General features: G+C 36.3%; 2 protein-coding genes across 4 annotated transcripts; both read right to left on the bottom strand.

Moving 5' to 3' along the window:
- Positions 1–49: 49 nt before the first annotated feature.
- On the bottom strand, positions 50–14,480 carry LOC116015285 (methionine--tRNA ligase, cytoplasmic-like). Of its 3 annotated transcripts, XM_031255322.1 has the most exons (19): positions 14,278–14,480; positions 12,435–12,705; positions 12,142–12,286; positions 11,452–11,605; positions 11,139–11,294; positions 10,235–10,465; positions 9,853–9,946; positions 9,761–9,810; positions 7,627–7,717; positions 7,371–7,477; positions 4,098–4,212; positions 3,557–3,675; positions 3,417–3,482; positions 3,096–3,224; positions 2,860–3,000; positions 2,629–2,749; positions 1,966–2,219; positions 1,789–1,890; positions 50–618 (listed from the first exon to the last, which is right to left on the bottom strand). In XM_031255322.1, exons 2-19 carry the CDS (start codon positions 12,550–12,552, stop codon positions 388–390), a joined length of 2,424 nt encoding a protein of 807 aa, XP_031111182.1. In that variant the 5' UTR covers positions 12,553–12,705; positions 14,278–14,480; the 3' UTR covers positions 50–387. The 3 variants fall into 3 exon arrangements, with proteins under 3 accessions (XP_031111182.1, XP_031111180.1, XP_031111181.1); XM_031255320.1 differs by having other exon boundaries at positions 9,761–9,946; XM_031255321.1 differs by having other exon boundaries at positions 9,761–9,946; positions 12,435–12,650.
- LOC116016033 (methionine--tRNA ligase, cytoplasmic-like) lies at positions 13,999–19,387 on the bottom strand. Its single transcript, XM_031256198.1, has 6 exons — positions 19,263–19,387; positions 18,970–19,114; positions 18,280–18,433; positions 17,937–18,122; positions 17,685–17,806; positions 13,999–14,233 (listed from the first exon to the last, which is right to left on the bottom strand). The coding sequence occupies exons 1-6, from the start codon at positions 19,378–19,380 to the stop codon at positions 13,999–14,001; spliced, it is 960 nt and encodes a 319-aa protein (XP_031112058.1). The 5' UTR covers positions 19,381–19,387.
- Positions 19,388–20,085: the final 698 nt, after the last annotated feature.

Raw genomic sequence — 20,085 nt, 5'->3', positions numbered from 1 at the left:
GACCTATTACCCACCCCGTTACCAAGCCTACTAAAAACAGAGCCTAATATGGTTCCAAATTTCCAATTATCATAATTTTTCTGCAATAAATGTTCAGACAAGCAGTAGCGAACTAGCCGGACAAGGCACAAATGCAAAATACAATTTTTTTTGTAATATCCATCAGTGCTAAAAACTAAGAATGATAAATTCCTATAACCAAGCATTCTGAAAGTACATCTTTGTAACATCCGTATAGACTGCAAACATAAGGTTAGAACAGCAGCAATCGGCAATCGCCATTAAACAATCATTAATGATATTTTGAAAAACATCTAAAGCAGAACAGGACATACGCAAAAGTGTAGAATTTTCTTTTCACTGAGTGAATTCAAATGCAAGTCTAGTCTATCTTATAGATCCTTCAGAGATGGATGAAACCTTGCACACCCCAGCTGATGTGGTGAATGGAATATCCTTGTAGCAGGCTACTAATTCCTTGTTAGTGTGAAAATCCACTTGTAGGGTTTCCCAAACCTTCTTCTTGGGGTTCAACACATCGTCAGGCTTGCCTTCAAATCCCAAAAATGTTACACGCTCACCAACAGCAGCATCTTGAGGTGGCTCCACCAATTCAACCTAGCATCAATAAAAAAACACAGATGAAAAAAGCTCTGGTTTTCATGAACCAGACTCCTTGTTATTTTTTGCACAACATTCAGCATAATTTGAAATTTTTGTTACCGAACTCCAACAATTTGAGACAAATAAACATGTGTTGTATCAGTATGGAAGAGAGCAAAAACAGAGTAACTTCCCTAAACTCATTTGTTTGAGGGACTGTTATTTTGAACAACATCCAGTGTATCAATATCTGTTCTCCCATTGTTTATAGGTTGTAAATGTTGTACTTTGCCCACATCAATTTTCTTTACCTTTTGTTACCATTTAAAATTAAAGATAAAAACAAACACCAAACACCACAAAGCATGCCCTGAAAAGAAACCTTGCTAAAAGGCCAGTCAAACCCAAGCTTATCAAGGCGGACTTTCTAGGCGAGATGCCGTCGACCGCCTAGTCGACTAGGCGATGAGTAATATATATAGGCAGCCATATTTACTCTACTCTAGGAAGTTGTAACAGCCATATTTACTCTACTCTAGGAGGTTGTAGCCTTGAGAAGAGTGGGCTTTGCTCGGAACAGGAGGACGACGCCAGAGCTCGAACCGCTCCGCCATCGGAGCCACCATGCTCCTCCACGCGCCGCAGCGTGAGGCAGATTCCGGAGACTTCTCCGGCTGAAAATTACACCGGTCGACTCGCCTTAGTGTGTAGGTTCTACCCATGTATGTTTTGTGGAGTTTTGGAGTTGTATTCTGCACTTAGGCGAGGCGAGCACATTAGGCGTTCGGTCTCGACCGACCGGACGCCTAGGCGTCGCCTTGATAACACTGGTCACACCTATCAATCTCCTGCGATTCAAAAGCACACTTGAACGCAAAAAGACAATCCTCCCTCACCCGACACATACATATGCATGTGTACAAAATTTCCAGTTGTAAGTTTAAACTGCAATCAAAATACTATTCGTTATGGAAGAATGCATGACAAACACCTAATCTGAGGAAACACCACCATCCAAAGAAAAAAACACATGGCTGCAGGAACAATGAGCATAACCTATTATAATTTGCTTCTCCAGTTGGTTTTCCCACCAACTATGCAGTTTAAAATGTAGAGTTCATACAACACACATCAACCTACTGCAGAAAAGATAGACTTTAACCCCAAAAGTAGATCACCACATACCTTAGTATGATCATTGTTAGAAGCAGCAAGAACCATTGCTTGAGATTTAATACCCCTCATGGTTGCTGGCTTCAGGTTGCAAAGAACACAGACCTTACGATTCTGGCACAAAGTAATAACCACTGTGAGTGAAACACGGTTGAAATATCAAAAACAAGGAAAAAGTAAGGGGCAAACCTGCATCTCTTCAAGTGGAATATATTTGACTAGGCCACTAACAACAGTTCTAGGTTGTGCTTCACCAACATCAATCTCTTCTACATACAGAGAATCAGCATCAGGATGCTTTTGGGCTTTCTTGATAAGACCAACACGGATATCAAGTCTGCTAATGGATACTTCAGCTTCAGCAGAGGCAGATGCTCCAGCTTTCGACTTGGCTTCAGCTGATTTTGTTGATTTTGTTGATCGTTCCTTCTTTGTTTTTTCAACTGACAGCAATAACAGCAGCAGAAAAATAAGCTACCACAATACGGTCCTCAAAGAATACACATCCACAGGAAACTCAACCACATCAACTGCAAATATCCAACTATAGAGGATCTTAAAAGCGGGATTCATCAAGCAAATTGTTTAAACAAATAGAAGCATTAAAGAGTGCCAATTTAATCTGTCCCTGAAGTGTTCAAACTTCTAAAAGATAATTAAAATCCAAGTCGGGAGATTGGGATGAGAAGGCATGGTTCTAATGCAATATAAGGAAACTGCTAGACAGTAATTGTAACCAAGGGTTAACTTCACCTTATAAAACATTGAAAAAGAGAGGGCATAGGTTCATACATACAAAATGAGAGAGTGAGACTCAATAAAAGAATATCAAAAGAGAATAAATAAGATTACTTGAAATTTTTGCTTTATTCAATTGTTCAGTAATCTTCTTTGCTTCAGCTTCTACCCTCAAAGTCCTGTCAGCTTGACTTCCAGCAAACTTCTCCCGGTACAGTTCAACTTCTTCATCTTTCTGCATATTAAACAATAATATCGATTCATGAGCAACCTATCAGAATCTAGACCCTACAAGAGACATAGAAAGCAACATTGGTAAAAGAAGAAATGTCAAAGTTCACATACCAATTCCTTGAATAATGGCGCAGGTGTTCCAATTTTGTGACCAGCAGGTAAAATATCCCAGGGCTTTTTAGCCCTTTCAATGTCACCATTTTCATCAGAAAGTGAAAGCCGTGATTCAGGCAAGTTTAACTGCTTGAATACCTACGAGGCAGAGACCAAAAAAGATGCAAAACATCTCAGTTACAAGAACCCACAAATGCTTGTCTTCCAAAATGAAAATGGAGAACATTGATTACCTCACGTGAAAAAGAAGGCATAAAAGGCTCTAAAAGGCAAGCGAGTAGATAAACTAGACCAGCAGCAGTTCTCATAACTACCGAACATGAAGGTCTATCTTCCTTGTAAAGCTTCCAAAATTGGCTCTCCTGGAAAAAATGCAAAAGGTGAGAATCCTTTGAGATTAACATAGCTATATTGCTTTTAAAAAATCTTCTAGAAAAACAAAATGTAACGCTCCAAAATCCCAAGAAAAACTTTATTAATTAATCACTTAAAAACTAGAGGAAATTAAAGACAAGCAAATTACTTGCAGCAAAAGATGGCAGACTGAAACTTACTTGCAGATAAGCATTTCCTTCACCAGAAAGAGACATGGCAATCTTCAAGCCTTGCTTCAATTTTACCTATAATTAAAATATATTATGCCATTACTCAGATGAGCAACAATAGAAATGAACTCCAATGCAGAATCAATCACCTTTTCCATGGCTTCAATATATTGATCCAAATAGTTTCCGACCTTCTCTGCTAAAGCCTTAGTTGAGGAATGAGATTCAATACCATGAGCATCAGGAATTACAGAACCATATCCAGAAGCTGTTCAGGAGTATTGTCAGTGAAAGAATGGCAAATTTGAAAAAACTCTGAAAAAAGTGAATCTAGTCCTGCATGTCGCATGATATATTGATATCTGCATTTGATAAGATGTAGCCATCTAAAATCAAACATTATCATGTTTCCTTTGATGGGAACTTAAAAAGTAAACAGAATACTACTTCCCCTCAGATCTAGAACTATCCTATGCAACAAACAAACCAAGTGGAAAATACGCATTCAAGGGAAATTTATGCTTGGAAAAGAAGCTCAGATAACAGAAAATGATTTTAAAAATACAATAAAGGAGAAACAGAGAAGAATACACAACGTAAACTGTAGAAAACTTCCAAAGCTTTGTACAAACATAAAATACTTCCATTGGAAGCTAATCAAACCAAAAGATAAATGGTTTGATGACCTACCAGGATCTTTTGCAATGAAACTCAAGACACGATTAATAAAGTTCCCAAGATTGCTTAGTAATTCACTATTTAACTTCGCCTGTAAATCTGTCCATGTAAATAATGTGTCCGATACCTAAAAAACATAAATTTGTTAGTAGCAAGTAGAAGTTAAAGAGTGTTAAGTGGGCATTTGTTACACATTCTGTATTCATGTAAATATACATTAGGAGCTAGCCTATACATGTATGTATAGTGTATTACAACCAATAAGTCAATGAAGTATCTCTTTTCCCTATCCATGCATATATACTTTCATGTATCTATAGCGTATTACAACCAATAAGTCAATGAAGTATCTCTTTTCCCTATCCATGCATATATACTTACATGGTACCAGACAAGGTCATTTTGGTCTTTTGACCTCAAAAAAAAAAACAAAAAAAGCCCCAAATTCTTGTTCAGCAACAGCCTCTGCATTGCATCTTTGACTAGGAGGTTCAAAAAACCCTAACCTTTCTTTCTGAGATCACTGATGTTCACTCATTGCTTAATGAAATTTTCTCAACAACCTCACATATCTGGATGTACCTCGTTTGTACATGATTCTAGAGTATGTTTGAGCAAAGCTTGATACTGAAGCTCTTAAATGTGTCTTTATGGATTAGTCCAAAACCCAAAAGGGATTACATGATTTTCTCTTGATCTTAACCAATGTATTGTGTCTGCTAATGTTACATTCTTTGAATCATAACCTTATTATGATTCAAAAGATGTTCATGACTTTGAACACTAAATGGCCTTTCAACGGATACTTCCCAAATGAATTCTCACTAGGATCCTGTGCCCTCTTCTCATCCTCTAGTTCATCATGTATTTGACGGTACATCCCTTGCTAAAAGATTCTGCCTCTACATAGCTCGCCTCTTAGTACTTCAACTGATCTTGATCTTCCTTAATCCTTATTAGCTCCCGTAAAGGTACTCATAGTTACATTTGTCATCATATTTCTGCCTTTGTCCAATATAAGAATCTACCTACTTCCATTGATGCTTTTACTTGTGCTATTGACTCTTACCCTGTTCCTAAGAACATTGTTGAAGCCCTTATTCATCCCAGCTGGAGGAAAGCTATGGAAGAAGTTCAACCATTGGATACTACTCTTGAACATGGGATCTGGTTGCATTTCCCCCAGGCAAGCATGCTATTGGATGTTAATAGGTGATTTACCCCCAAAATTGAAGTATGATGGTCTAAGCAAAAGACTCAGCAGGTGGCAAAGGGCTATGCTTACGTCTATGGTGTAGCTTACAAATGATGCATCTTCAAATATATTTTCATATCAAAGTTGATCAAACCAACCAAGGCACACTTCTACACCAATGAAGCATATACTAAATTACTCTCAAATATAGGGTATTGGGATTTGAGCTAGTAGTTTTGCTTATGGAAAACAGATTAATGTAAAACTCTCAAAAGATGATTGTCTATCACGCAAGCACCCAAATTGATACAGAAAGACAGTGGAAAAGTTCAATTACCTTGCCATTACAAGACAGTATATTGAATTTGCAACGAGTATGGTTAGTTATTTCATGGAGAAACCTTGAGTACTCATTCACAAGCAGTACTTTGGAGTCTAAGGTATTTGAAGAAAGCACCCAATACGAGGATATGGTACCATTATAAAGGGCATAAGCAAGTAGAAGGTTATATTGATGCTGACTTTGTTGGGTCATCAAATGATAAGCAATCCACCATAGGCTACACTCTATTTGTTGGTGATGATTTCATTTCTTCGAAGAGTAATGAGCAGATGATAGTGTCCAATCGAGTTTGGAATCAGGATACAGAGTGATGTCTCAAGTCAAGAGTCAATTGATGTGGATTAAGGGTGTGTTTGGAAACCCGTAAAATGACTTCTGGAAAATAAGTCATTTTCCAGAAAATATTTTCCTTTCCGGTGTTTGGCTGCACAGCGAAAAATTGTTTTTTTTGTGTTTGGTTCATTTTCCGGAAAATGAGCAGGAAAATGAGCAGAATTGTATACTTCATTTTTCAACTCAAATGGGTTTATTTTGATAATCAATTTTTCATTCACTTATTATCCATTTTGAGCGTATAATAAATTTTGTAAGTTAGGACCACCAAAAAAAAAAAGATGACTCACGAAATAGCAAGCCTAGCCTGCTAAGGCCCGTGACCTGCGCGAGCTGCGAGTCGGCCCTATATAAAATTATTAAAAAAATAAATAAATAAATAAATAAATAAATAAATAAAAAACAATGTGTACACGTATGTACACATTTATAATAAATAAATAAAAAAAATCTCGCAGGGCCCGCCAAACCGTGTGGGCGAGCTAGGATTGCATGAATCCTACCCCGCGGGCTTAACGGGCCGACCCGTAAAAGTCCACCAAAAAATTTAAGTCCGAGGTGGGGCGGTCGGCCTGCTTTGACAGTACTAATGTTAATATTTGTAGACGTTACTTATTTAATTATTTTTTTGAACTTTGAATTTAAAAAAAAAAAAAAAAAAAACGTGGCCGGCCGGCCAACCCGCATGGGGCAGGCTAGGGTCCCATGGAGTAGTGTTGTAAAAAGTAAAACTAAAACCACACTATTTTGACAAATTTTGCATGTTCATATCCCTTGGAAAATGACTTCCCCCAAAAAAGGGGAAGTCATTTTCCCCCAAAACATACCTATTTAACTTTGACTAATGCATCATTTTCCATTGACTTCATTTTCCCCTCTCTTGCCAAACACTAGAAACTCGTAAAACATTTTCCAAAAGTCATTTTCTGGGTTTCCAAACACACCCTAGGCAGATTTGGAGGTAGAAATGGTCATTGGTCAAGCCTATGAATCTATAGCCCAATAACAAGTAGTCATACATGCCACTTCAAATCCAAAGCTTCACAAATGCACTTGACACATAGAAGTTGATTGCCATTTTGTTTGAGAAAAGTTGGCACAAGACTAATCACTCCATCACATGTGAGAGCTTTAGATCAAGCTACTAATATTCTTACCAAGGCTTTTCATGGTCCTAGGATGACTGGATGAGTGAACTTTGTTACAACTTGAGGAGTGTTATGTAGGTGGGTTTCTATACATATTGTGTTCATGAAAGAGCTTGCCAATAAATGTACATAGTGTATTAAACCAATAAGTAATACAATATCTCTTTTCACTATTTATCTATCCATTCACACAGAGACACTTACCAAGATAAAGGAAGACATTAATCTAATAACAGGAAACATAGTGAAAAGAAACAAGAACTCACCTCTGGCCTATTTGCCAGCAAGTAGTATCTCCATACTTCTACAGGAATAGTTGTATCTTTCACATCATTTCCAAAGACTCCTATACCTTTACTTTTTGAAAACTTCCCTGCATAGGATAGCACATGGAAAAGGGGTGGTAGAAGCCAAATCAGAGGAGATACTCAACAGTGAACAAAACATAATGGGATCTCTGCAAAATACATTCTTAACTATTAAAAAAACATCAACCATCTGGCAAAGAGATTTCTTGCTAACCTGCTTCATAGTTTAAGTATTCAGTAACACTGATAGTTTTCATAAAAGTCCAGTTTTCACCCGTTCCAAAAAGTGTAGATGGGAAAATTACCTGAAAAATACTTAAAGAGTCAATACAAAGTTACATATCAAACTAAGAACTTTAATTTAATCCAACCTTACAGATAGAATGCTTTAATAAATTATTATCCTTGTTATAATCTAAGATTGGGCCAAGGTCACTCAATTGGGCTATAATGCACATGGGCCAAACCACACTAAAAGACTGTATTTTTTCAATGTGGGACTCTTAACACTCCCCTCAAGTGGACAACCAGGCCATTTTGAATCTAACCGGTTGACCACATGAAATTGGATTGGAAACGAAAGAGCTCTAGACGCCATGACGCTTCAGATCAGACCCTCCAAGTGAACACAAAGTGGACCAAACCAAGCATACCATGTAATAATCCAAGATTGGGCCAAGGTCACTCAATTGGGCTTATATAGTAATTCAAAATAGAAAGGTTGGTCTACAACAGCAAGCTAATAACTACTAGCTTGATAAATTATTGTCTACAAATAACTATCCTCCTTACTATTTTGAGATGCCCAACAAAAACAATCATGAATTTCATCTACCACAAATTTAATAATATTTATAGACTTACTATCAAAATATTCTTTTGAGTTGAAATAGAAAAAGAATAACATCGGATATAATACATTTATGATGGGGCAAAAATGGAATTATACCTACTTAATTTTCTAGATCACATTAAATATGTTCTCCTAAATCCTAAATAAATGTGTTTTTTTGCTAGAGGACAGACAGGTGAAGTATTTTCATAAAACATCTAGGTGGTGTTTGGTTGGTGACTTCTGTACCCACTATCGGATTTGATACCATTCCCATGTTTGTTTGTCTCCTTTTGCTGAACAGGTGAAGTTTTTTCATAAAACATGTAGGTGGCATTTGGTTGGTGACTTTTGTACCCTACTATCGGATTTGATACCATTACTATGTTTGCCTACTTTGTGTTAACCTACTATTGGATTCAAATCCTTTAATAATTATAAAATCCATTACCATTTCCATCCCCTACTTTTGAACAATGTAATCAAAAAAAGGGGAAGAAAAAAAGATTATAAAAAAAGCCATTGTCCATGCATTCAATATGAAACTTTAATGTGTATACACATATATGTATGTGTATATTATGTATTATATGTTTTTATATATTTATTAATTTTAATTAATTAATTATTTATTTATTTATTTATTTTGATTCCAATTCTCATTTACTACCTAAGAAAGAGGATTCTTTCACTTAAACCAATTACATTTACCAAGTATTTGGTTCTAATTAGGGTGGGCATTTCGGGTTTCGGTTCGATTTTTTTCGATTTCAGTTTTAATAATATATATATTAAACCATTCGGTTTAACATTAGAGTTCGGTTCAGTTTCAGTTCGGTTTTAAAAAACCTAAACATTGCTTGGCATCAAAACAAAGGCAAGAAGTAAACTCCAATTAAGATTAAAGCCCCACCATTTATACATTTCAGCTTTACTGTTTGATAACCCCTCTTCTAAAAGAGTTTAACTAAGAAATTTAAGTCAAGGTTAACATAGGAACATAACATTTTCATTTAATTACTCACTACTCTATAATAAGCAACTTGCAAGTCAAACCACTGAACATTATCAGATCTGCTTCAGACACCAAAGCCATTTTAAGGAGCCAAACAATTTTTCTCCATAACTCACTCCAAGACTGAGAGAAGATGATATAGCACTGGATATAGAGTAGAAAAATCATTTTAAAATCCTGTGCAAGGAAAAGAAAGTTTATGCCTCAAATACATTCAGAGGTTCTTACCACCAAAAGGTAATCAAACAATTCATTCAAATCCTACACCTGCACCACTACATTGGGCAGTAAACAAATAACACATCTTATTACCACTAAAGGTGCATAAAAAACTTCCAAATTGTCCTTGTAACAAAAAAGTAACAAATAAAAAATAGACACACTTATAAAACCATGCAGCCACCACACTACACTACATTAGGCACAAAACAAATCATAAATAGAATACAAAACTAAAATAAAACTATTTCAAAAAAAAAAAAGAACATTATTATTACTCACAGTATGAAAAGGCACATTGTCCTTGCCCATAAATTGATACAGCTCCACATTTTCAGGATTCTTCCAGCCCATAAATTGATACAGCTCCACATTTTCAGGATTCTTCCACCATTTCTCCCATTCAGCTGTGTAGCATGAAGTGATGGATACATAACCAATAGGTGCATCAAACCATACATAGAAAACCTAATCACAATAATTTCAAAAACAATATCATAAGCAAGCACAGAATCCACAATCTAACGGATTGATAAAGTATTGTGATAATAGTTAGTGCCTCCTTAACCTTAAAAACACACACCATTGTGCAATATAGTGGCATCATAAACATATACAAAGTACTAAATGGCAGTGAAGTTATACCCACCTACTCAAAAAATAAAAAATAAAAAAGTGAAGTTATACCCACCTACTCAAAAAATAAAAAATAAAAATAAGTCAAATTTTTAAATGGCTAACTTTTCGCCAACTAACCTTTTCCTTGTATTTCTCATGTGGAACTGGAACCCCCCATTTCAAATCTCTAGTGATACACCTTGACTTCAGCCCTTCTCTTAGCCATGCATGTGTTGTGTGAATAGCATTCTGACTCCATCCTCCAGCCACTGACATACTGTTTACGTAGCTCTCTAATTTATCCTTCAGCAAAGGGAGCTCAAGGAACAAGTGGTCTGTATCTTTAATGCATGGGGTGTTACGGCAGACCTGATGAAAAGAAATTAAAGAAATAGTTAATGAACAATATTCATTTCATTGTTGTAGTGAATGTTCAACATACAAAAGAGAAAATGAAAATGCATACTCTTACAAACCAAACTAATGCCTTGTTCCCACAAAAAGGAGTCAGTAATATAGATTCTGCAACGATATCCCTTGAAGCTAACATTTCGAATATTTGTTTATAAAGTTAGTCTCATTTAATTGTTCCACTTAACTTCAACATAGGTCCTTCCCACTTCCCCGAAAACCCAATACCATCCCCTTACCAGTGCACAGTCTTCTCTTTGCATGTCAAAACCACCTGAAATTTATTTCCAGCATTTTATCTACAATAAAACCTACGCATTTTTGTTCCCTAGTAACTTCATTTCTAATCTTATCGTTTCTTGTTGGTCCTAAGTTCCAGCATAACATTCTCATTTATAAACTGACCATTTTTGTGTATGCTGATGTTATTCTACACAATACAAAATAGCAAACCTTACAGCAGTGCAATAATAGTTATTTTTAAGTTCGAGAAGAATCTTCACGTCCTCATATTTTCAAATTTGCAACTAGGTCACTGTCAATAAACAAGTCTCATTGAGGCAAAACCGCAAAAAGAGAACAAGTAAATATAGAAATGCATCAAGTAAAAAGAAACCAAGCAAAAGTGAACCTTGCATCTTGGCTCCTTCAGTTCTGTAGGATTTAAAAGCTTCCCGCACTTTTCACATTGATCTCCTCGTGCAGAATCATAGTTACAACCTGGTGTTGGACAGGTACCCTCTACAAGGCGGTCAGCTAAAAACTTTTTGCATGTATCACAGTAAGGCTGCATTTAAAGAAGATGATTTGTTGAAACTTTTTGGGATAAGATGAAGTGGTGGGGAATTCATCATTTCATCCAAAATAGGTCTAGTGAATAAGAAGAAATAAATATAGTTATTTTCTGAAGCCAAAGAACTAATTAGCAATAGAAAACTCCATACCTGCTGCATTGTATTCTCAGTAAGCCAGTTGTTCTCCAATAGTTTCTTGAAAATGGACTGACAAACCTCAGTTTGTTGAGGAGTGGATGTCCGTCCAAACTTATCAAAACTTATGTCAAACCATTGATAGACTTGTTTATGGATTTCATGATATCTGAATACACAGGAATAAGGTTTATATTCAGAATTTATCCAAATATGAAACATGCAATCAATACAATATATAAACAGGTAAACCATATGGAGAGATCCGCTTACCATGTTATAACAATAATATTAACATATGATTTCACAGGCATAGTAAACTCATAGTATCTACAAAAAGTTTGCAGTTGCTCCCTATTCTTTATGAATTTGCACTTTATTATGAAAATTCTTGTTTTCTTAGTACTTTGCAGCTTATCTACCTAAACAAAATACTATATTCTTCTTCTACCTATAAATATTTATTTAAACCATAGTTTTAGGAAGTTACAAAGAGTTCTAGACAATTAAATAGAGTAACTTAAGACAATTAGCTTATTCAGTTCACTTTTTCCCAGTCCCACAGTATTACAATTAATTTTTCAAGTACTACTAAAAATTCATAAACCCAACTAATTAGAGCGGTAAACAAAATATTGGGATGTGCAAATACTCATATTGGCACATATTTGTTGAGCATTAAAACTAAAATTATAACAGCCTTACTTGTCACATATTTGTTGCGGAGTAGAATTCTCCTCCAAGGCTTTCGTCTCAGTGGCTGTCCCGTACTCATCCGTTCCGCATATGTATATGGCATTGTAGCCTCTGAGCCTACAATACCGAGCAAACACATCGGCACTCAACACACCTACAAATCATCATAAACACCCAAAAAATTAGTACAACTCCTTTAGCAAAAGCTAATAAATGTTTCGAATCAACTAAAAAGCAAATGAATCGAAGTAATATACACGCATATAAGCATAGACAGGGTGAGAAGAGATGGAATATCTTACAGCCGATGATATTGCCGAGGTGAGGGACGTTGTTGACGTAAGGCAGCGCACTAGTGATTAGGATATTTCTTTTGCCTGGGATTGGCACTTTTGGAGCTTTCTCGCTAACCTCACCCATCTGAAAGAGCTTATTAGCAGTTCGGGGAGTTTTACAGCGGTGGCGCAAACGTATGACGGAGGAGAAAACTGATAATCAGACTGGTAGCGGTGGCTGGCCTGGCGGCGGAGGAGGAGGAAAGTATAGAAATTAGAAGGGTTGATATTCCTGCGCCTGAGATAGAAATGAGTTGAGGACTTGACTCTTGAGTAGGGGTGGAAATAGGCTAGGCCGAGCCGGGCTTTAGAAATTTAGGCCTGGGCCTGTTGTGGAAATCTAAAGCCTGAGCCTGGGCCTGAGCCTGCATGTAGGCTTTTTTTTAGGCTCAAGCCTGAGCCTGCCGTTGGCCTGGCCTGGCCTGAAACCTGTTTAAAAGCCTATTTAACGCCATAAAAGTTCATATTTCATAATAAATTATCCAACGCCACAAGTAAAAGTTCGTAATACAATTCAACAATACAACTAATACAAATTGTGTACCACAAATCCATAATATAAAAGTCCAACGACTCAACACAACTACAGAAATACAAGTTTAACAACAAAAGCATAAATTTCTTCAAAATCATTCCATACTGCTGACGTTTTTCGCCGTTTTTTTTATATGATTGAATCATTGGGAAGTTCACCCCTACTCACTTCTTCAGAATTGTTACTTTCAATTGGTTGACTTGAAGAAATTGATGAAATTGATGGAGTTGTAGTTGTAACTTGCACGTTAACTTGTTCAGGAATAGATTCATTTGTATTGTTACTTGTCATCCTATATAAAGTATTAAGTTTCTAAAATTAAACAAGTAAATATACTAAACTAGTAAACATATTCAATTAACTAGTAAACTTATTCAACCATATAAAGTAATTTATTACTAAACTAGTAATTTCTTTATTACTAAACTATCCTGCATTGGGTTATGTTCAAATTACACAAAAATCATTAATTTCTTTTCTTTCTTCTTTTGCATAATCTCACAATCAAGAATTCCAGGGCTAAAATACAAAGAAATATTTGGTTAACAAATATACAAATGGCTGAATGATAAAAGTGATCAGTTAATCATATGACAGTGACACAAAAAGAAGTCCCCACTTTGCAGTTTGCAAGAAGAATGTAAACCCCACCCCAACCCACACCCACACCCACACGGCCACACCCACAAACTCCTTCCAGTAGAGCCATTCTCACAGTTTAAAAGAGAAACCAAAAATTTCAACCTGAGAAATCAACACCCATAATCTCAAGAAGGCCAACTTATTTGTCATATTCAAGACTACTAAACCCTATATGATTTTACCCATTCTTGGCAAGCAACCCACCACTCCATTTTATTATCTTTACACAAAGTCACAAACTTTAGAGAGTTAGTGCATGGTGAGAATCCAGTGAAAGTCACACATAATATGTAGCAGAGCTTATATGAACAGAACTAAGTAAACAGAGCTTTCTCATATCTGGAACAGAACTAACTAAGCAGCAGCAGTCATCTGGAACAGAACTAAGTAAACAGCAGCAGCCGCGACCGCTGGACACAGCAGCAGCCGCGACCGCTGGACACAGCAGCAGCCGCGACCGCCGGACACAGCAGCAGCCGCGACCGCCGGAACCACCAGCAGCCGCGACCGCCGCGACCGCCGGACCCAGCCGCGACTGCCAGACCCAGCAGCAGCCGCGACCGCCGGACCTCGCTCACTCGCTGTACGACTGTACGCAAATAGCCAAAAACAAAATAGTCAGTACACACTAACCTTGCTGGAGGAAGGTCGCTAGCTCTCCGGTCGCCGTTGTAGTGTCCGGTGAGGCGGTGACTCCGAGTCTCCGACGAGCACGCATGGACCGCGGACGGCCGGACGCACCGCGCACAGTCGACGACGATGACTTAGCGAATTGGGGAATGGGGATGGCGGAATCGCGGCGAATTGGGGATTACTGATAGTCTATTAGGATTTAGGATTTTAGGGTTACTTGAACTTGAAAGAGATATATATATAGTAGGGGTTATATTATAAATATAAAAAGATAATAGTTATAAAATGAAATATATAATAAATATTAAATATATATATATATATATATATATATATATATATATATATATATATATATAAACAGACCCGGCCTGCAGGCCCATAGGCCAGGCTTTTACAAATAGGCCTGAGCCTATTTACGTTAATAGACTTTCAAAAAGGCCTAAGCCTGGCCTTTTAACTAAACAGGCCAGGCCAGGCCAGGCCATAGGCCCCTTTGTAGGGGCCTGCCTATTCCCACCCCTACTCTTGAGGTAACTAATCAGAGATTCTTATGCCTGCCAGCCCAGGTAAGACTCGGGTCAATACGCCAAGCCCGAATATAACTTACTTTCTAATTTGGTAATTCCTGCCGCTAAAAACTACCGGTGAGTTCGATCTTTGACGAATTTGGGTATGAAGTAATTTTACTAGTGAGGTTATTTTGCGGTGTGATTAGGAGAGAGAAAATGAGAGAGAAGAAAAAATAAATAAAATAAATTTGAAAATTAATAACAAAGTAAAACTTTTTCAGTAATAGACATATTTCATTGTTTGGTAAATATTTGTATTCCTAGGAATAATGTTCATGGGAATGACCCATTCCTTTTAGAGGAAAATAGGTATTACGGGTATCCTTACTATAACATATTAATGAGCTCTCAAGAATAGGTTTTTTATTCTCTTTTCTTTTTTACCATTTTTTAAACCTAAACTTTTTACACTTATCTTTCTTTCTGTCATTGCATCGCATCTCACTTCCATCATTGCATCATATTGAAATTCTTCATCAAGGTATTCTTCTAAACTTCTTTTTTTACAAATAAATTGGTCATGCAATAACTTTTCGAATATCGTGACCATGAATTAACTTTTCGGGTGCTTCAGGCATAAACTAACATCTCGGATGCTTTAAGCATGAGCTAACTTCTCAGATGCTTCATGCTTCATACGTGAGTTAACTTTTTCGACCATGAATATATTTTCATGCATTGTTCAAAACATTATCATGATACTAATTATTTCTTCATCAATACCTCATCATTTCATTATTATCAATTATCGCAGTATTTGTTTCAGGCAAATTAGCTAGAATCATCAAGGTGATATGCATTCTTCGACAACCAAATGCTTTGGTGTGCGGCACGTAGGGATCAATGCCCATCACGCCCACATTGATAGCAAACCTGCTTTTGGATAGAATTTTACCTCGATGAGTTTTGTCGTCCATAAATATCTTGATCACTTTGTTTCTTATTCTAAGCTTGAAACTCATACCACACCGGTTATAACCTCAACCTTAACCCCTTATAAAGTTGCTCGACTAGGCAACATTATGTGCTTCAGGCACCAGTGCAAAACCAACCAGACACATGCATTTTGATTCTTCATCAACAACTAGTTATGTTTCTTAGCCACAATGAGTGCGTGCTAAAATCAGCTTATAATGCTTCTCATAATTTGTTGTCTTGTACTGCTGCTACAGTACAAGGTTACTCGCATGAAAAGTAGACATAGTATTTTCAAATAAGTATTTCTTTGAAACTTCTTGTTTGCAGAGTTTTAATTGCAAGACTATTTTATGCAGAGTTGAATTATAGTCCGTTACTGACTTATAATCTTAAAACTTTGAGATTAAACTAGTCAAATTGTGTCCGAGGGAGGACAATTGATGACTATTGGTTGAAATGGTTCTTTAGGGATTTCCATAATGTAATGGAGACTTTTCAATCAAATACTCAATTTTAAGGTTGCAGTTCAAATGGTGACGTACGAAAATGAGAGCTTGTGCCTTCTGGGCATCAGTGCTCTATGACTTAGCAACAAAAACTTGGCTCAATTCTTTAGATGCCAAATATTATCTAGAGCCCAAGTTAAATAATTGCTTCCTTCTTAAGCGAGCTCAATAAGTTCACATTCCGCAATGGAAGGCATGATTTACCAGATCATCAATTTCATGCAACTTTACGAAGCAATATGTGACAACATTGGAAAAAACCACTATTTCGAATACATGTTCAAATAATGGATGAAGATACACCTTTTTACATAAATATGCATATATGTATCTTAACATTTTGATGCAAACATAGCAATCCGATCCAAACATAATAAGAATTGATGATGCATTCGATATCCAAAGTCGTAGAACATACATGGATACATATACATACAATTTGGCATATAACCACATGTATTAACCATTTCAAATTAAAGCATCATGGTTCATGTAGAACCTAATTCATATACATGATCCGGGAGGATAATAAAGAGAATTTATATTTGCAAACTCATGTATTTACCCAAATTCTCAACCGTGGCTTGATGAGAGGTTCATATACTCACAAGTAGTTAACGAACATGAAGTATTATCACTCTTAAGTACCATAAACACACATATACAAATAATACAATAAAATCAAGAATGAGAATACTCATTTCACATAAATAGGATTGGAAGTTCTAATTCATACCCGAATGCATCTATATAAATGATCACTACGCACAAACAAAGTCATAGATTCTAGAATAAAATGCACAAAACAAGATGCCAAGCATACTGTTCACCAGAAATTATGATAGAGACTCGTGCTGATAACGTGATGTAATTTGGCCTTCTAATTAGCTTAGTTTCCGCGTGATAGTTGTATGGTAATCGTTGGTAGATTGTATGCAAGTAGAGATAAAAATAAGAACTCAAAATCTAGGAACTTCAAAAGCATCTCTTACTAACCTTTCAACATGTATTTATATACAATCCATACAACCCTTCATTTTCTATAGCATATACACCATTACTAGGGAAGATGAAGGGATTGAAGAAATAATGGCCATTATGATTAATATTTATAACAATTTTTAATATTTCGTATTTGTAATTTCAAAAATTTTATATATATATATATATATATATATATATAATGTTTACAACTCCCTTTTTCTAAAAGAGAAAAAAATTTATTCATACAGAATATATGTATATACACACTATAAAAGAAAATTGCACACAATGTATTCAAAAGGCAAATTGAGGCATATGGAAATAATAAACATCATAATATGACCATATGTATAAATTTACATATCATAAACATATGCTATTTGAAGCATCCAAAAATAATAAGGTATAGAAAAACTCATAAGATTACCGTTCACCGAGATTGAGTGTGCTGATAATGTGTTGTAATATAGCCTTTAGCTCAAAGCCATTAGAGGAGAAACGGACCATATTCATAAGGGAAATCAATACGAAGAAAAGAAAAGAGAATAACTGCAATGTGAGAACAAGTTAACCATTTTCATATCATTCATCATCCTCTCTAAATAACACAAGGGTACACATGTATTCAAAAAAAAAAAACACAAGGGTACACATGCATATATACATGTGACACCCCAACCTCACACAGGCTGAGATAGCAAAAGTGAACCTTGCATCTTGGCTCCTTCAGTTCTGTAGGATTTAAAAGCTTCCCGCACTTTTCACATTGATCTCCTCGTGCAGAATCATAGTTACAACCTGGTGTTGGACAGGTACCCTCTACAAGGCGGTCAGCTAAAAACTTTTTGCATGTATCACAGTAAGGCTGCATTTAAAGAAGATGATTTGTTGAAACTTTTTGGGATAAGATGAAGTGGTGGGGAATTCATCATTTCATCCAAAATAGGTCTAGTGAATAAGAAGAAATAAATATAGTTATTTTCTGAAGCCAAAGAACTAATTAGCAATAGAAAACTCCATACCTGCTGCATTGTATTCTCAGTAAGCCAGTTGTTCTCTAATAGTTTCTTGAAAATGGACTGGCAAACCTCAGTTTGTTGAGGAGTGGATGTCCGTCCAAACTTATCAAAACTTATGTCAAACCATTGATAGACTTGTTTATGGATTTCATGATATCTGAATACACAGGAATAAGGTTTATATTCAGAATTTATCCAAATATGAAACATGCAATCAATACAATATATAAACAGGTAAACCATATGGAGAGATCCGCTTACCATGTTATAACAATAATATTAACATGTGATTTCACAGGCATAGTAAACTCATAGTATCTACAAAAAGTTTGCAGTTGCTCCCTATTCTTTATGAATTTGCACTTTATTATGAAAATTCTTGTTTTCTTAGTACTTTGCAGCTTATCTACCTAAACAAAATACTATATTCTTCTTCTACCTATAAATATTTATTTAAACCATAGTTTTAGGAAGTTACAAAGAGTTCTAGACAATTAAATAGAGTAACTTAAGACAATTAGCTTATTCAGTTCACTTTTTCCCAGTCCCACAGTATTACAATTAATTTTTCAAGTACTACTAAAAATTCATAAACCCAACTAATTAGAGCGGTAAACAAAATATTGGGATGTGCAAATACTCATATTGGCACATATTTGTTGAGCATTAAAACTAAAATTATAACAGCCTTACTTGTCACATATTTGTTGCGGAGTAGAATTCTCCTCCAAGGCTTTCGTCTCAGTGGCTGTCCCGTACTCATCCGTTCCGCATATGTATATGGCATTGTAGCCTCTGAGCCTACAATACCGAGCAAACACATCGGCACTCAACACACCTACAAATCATCATAAACACCCAAAAAATTAGTACAACTCCTTTAGCAAAAGCTAATAAATGTTTCGAATCAACTAAAAAGCAAATGAATCGAAGTAATATACACGCATATAAGCATAGACAGGGTGAGAAGAGATGGAATATCTTACAGCCGATGATATTGCCGAGGTGAGGGACGTTGTTGACGTAAGGCAGCGCACTAGTGATTAGGATATTTCTTTTGCCTGGGATTGGCACTTTTGGAGCTTTCTCGCTAACCTCACCCATCTGAAAGAGCTTACACACCCATATAGAATGTAAATAGGTTTACACACCCATATAGAATATAAACACCAACGAACTGTTCAATAGTTCAAAACAGATACTCAACAACAATAAGCTGAACGAATCAACAACCAAGACTCAATCAAACAAGGCCAATTCTCAACAACAAAAGCATAAGGCAATAACGAACCATAAATGAGATACCAACTGAACGCAATCCAAAGGAAACATCCAAACTCAACGAGAATGACAAGATATCAACCGAATAATCCAAGAACTCACAACAACCCACCGAGGAGAACCCCAACTCCAAACTCCCAACCAACGCCAAACCAACAACCAAACCAAGTCAAACCAGTCACCAAACCAAGTCAAACCACATAGTCAGAAGTCAAATAGTCACGAGTCAAATAGGGGTGATGAGCCCAATCACAGGGACCGAAGTCCAATCACAGGGACCGAAGTCCAATCACAGGGACCGACAGTCCAATCACAGGGACCGAAGTCCAATCACAGGGGTAATCAACCCAATCACAGGGACCGAAGTCCAAAGTCAGAAGTCAATAGTAGCACAGTCAATAGTAGCACAACCAATAGTAGCACAACCAATAGCACAGTCAATAGTAGCACAATAGTCAACTCCAACCAACAACCACCAACAACATCAACCAAACCACCATCATAACCATACTCCAACATCACTCAAAG

This window comes from Ipomoea triloba, chromosome 4 (genome assembly GCF_003576645.1).
Source record: "Ipomoea triloba cultivar NCNSP0323 chromosome 4, ASM357664v1".
Taxonomy (NCBI): domain Eukaryota; kingdom Viridiplantae; phylum Streptophyta; class Magnoliopsida; order Solanales; family Convolvulaceae; genus Ipomoea; species Ipomoea triloba.
This window is presented reverse-complemented; position numbering and strand designations above follow the sequence as displayed.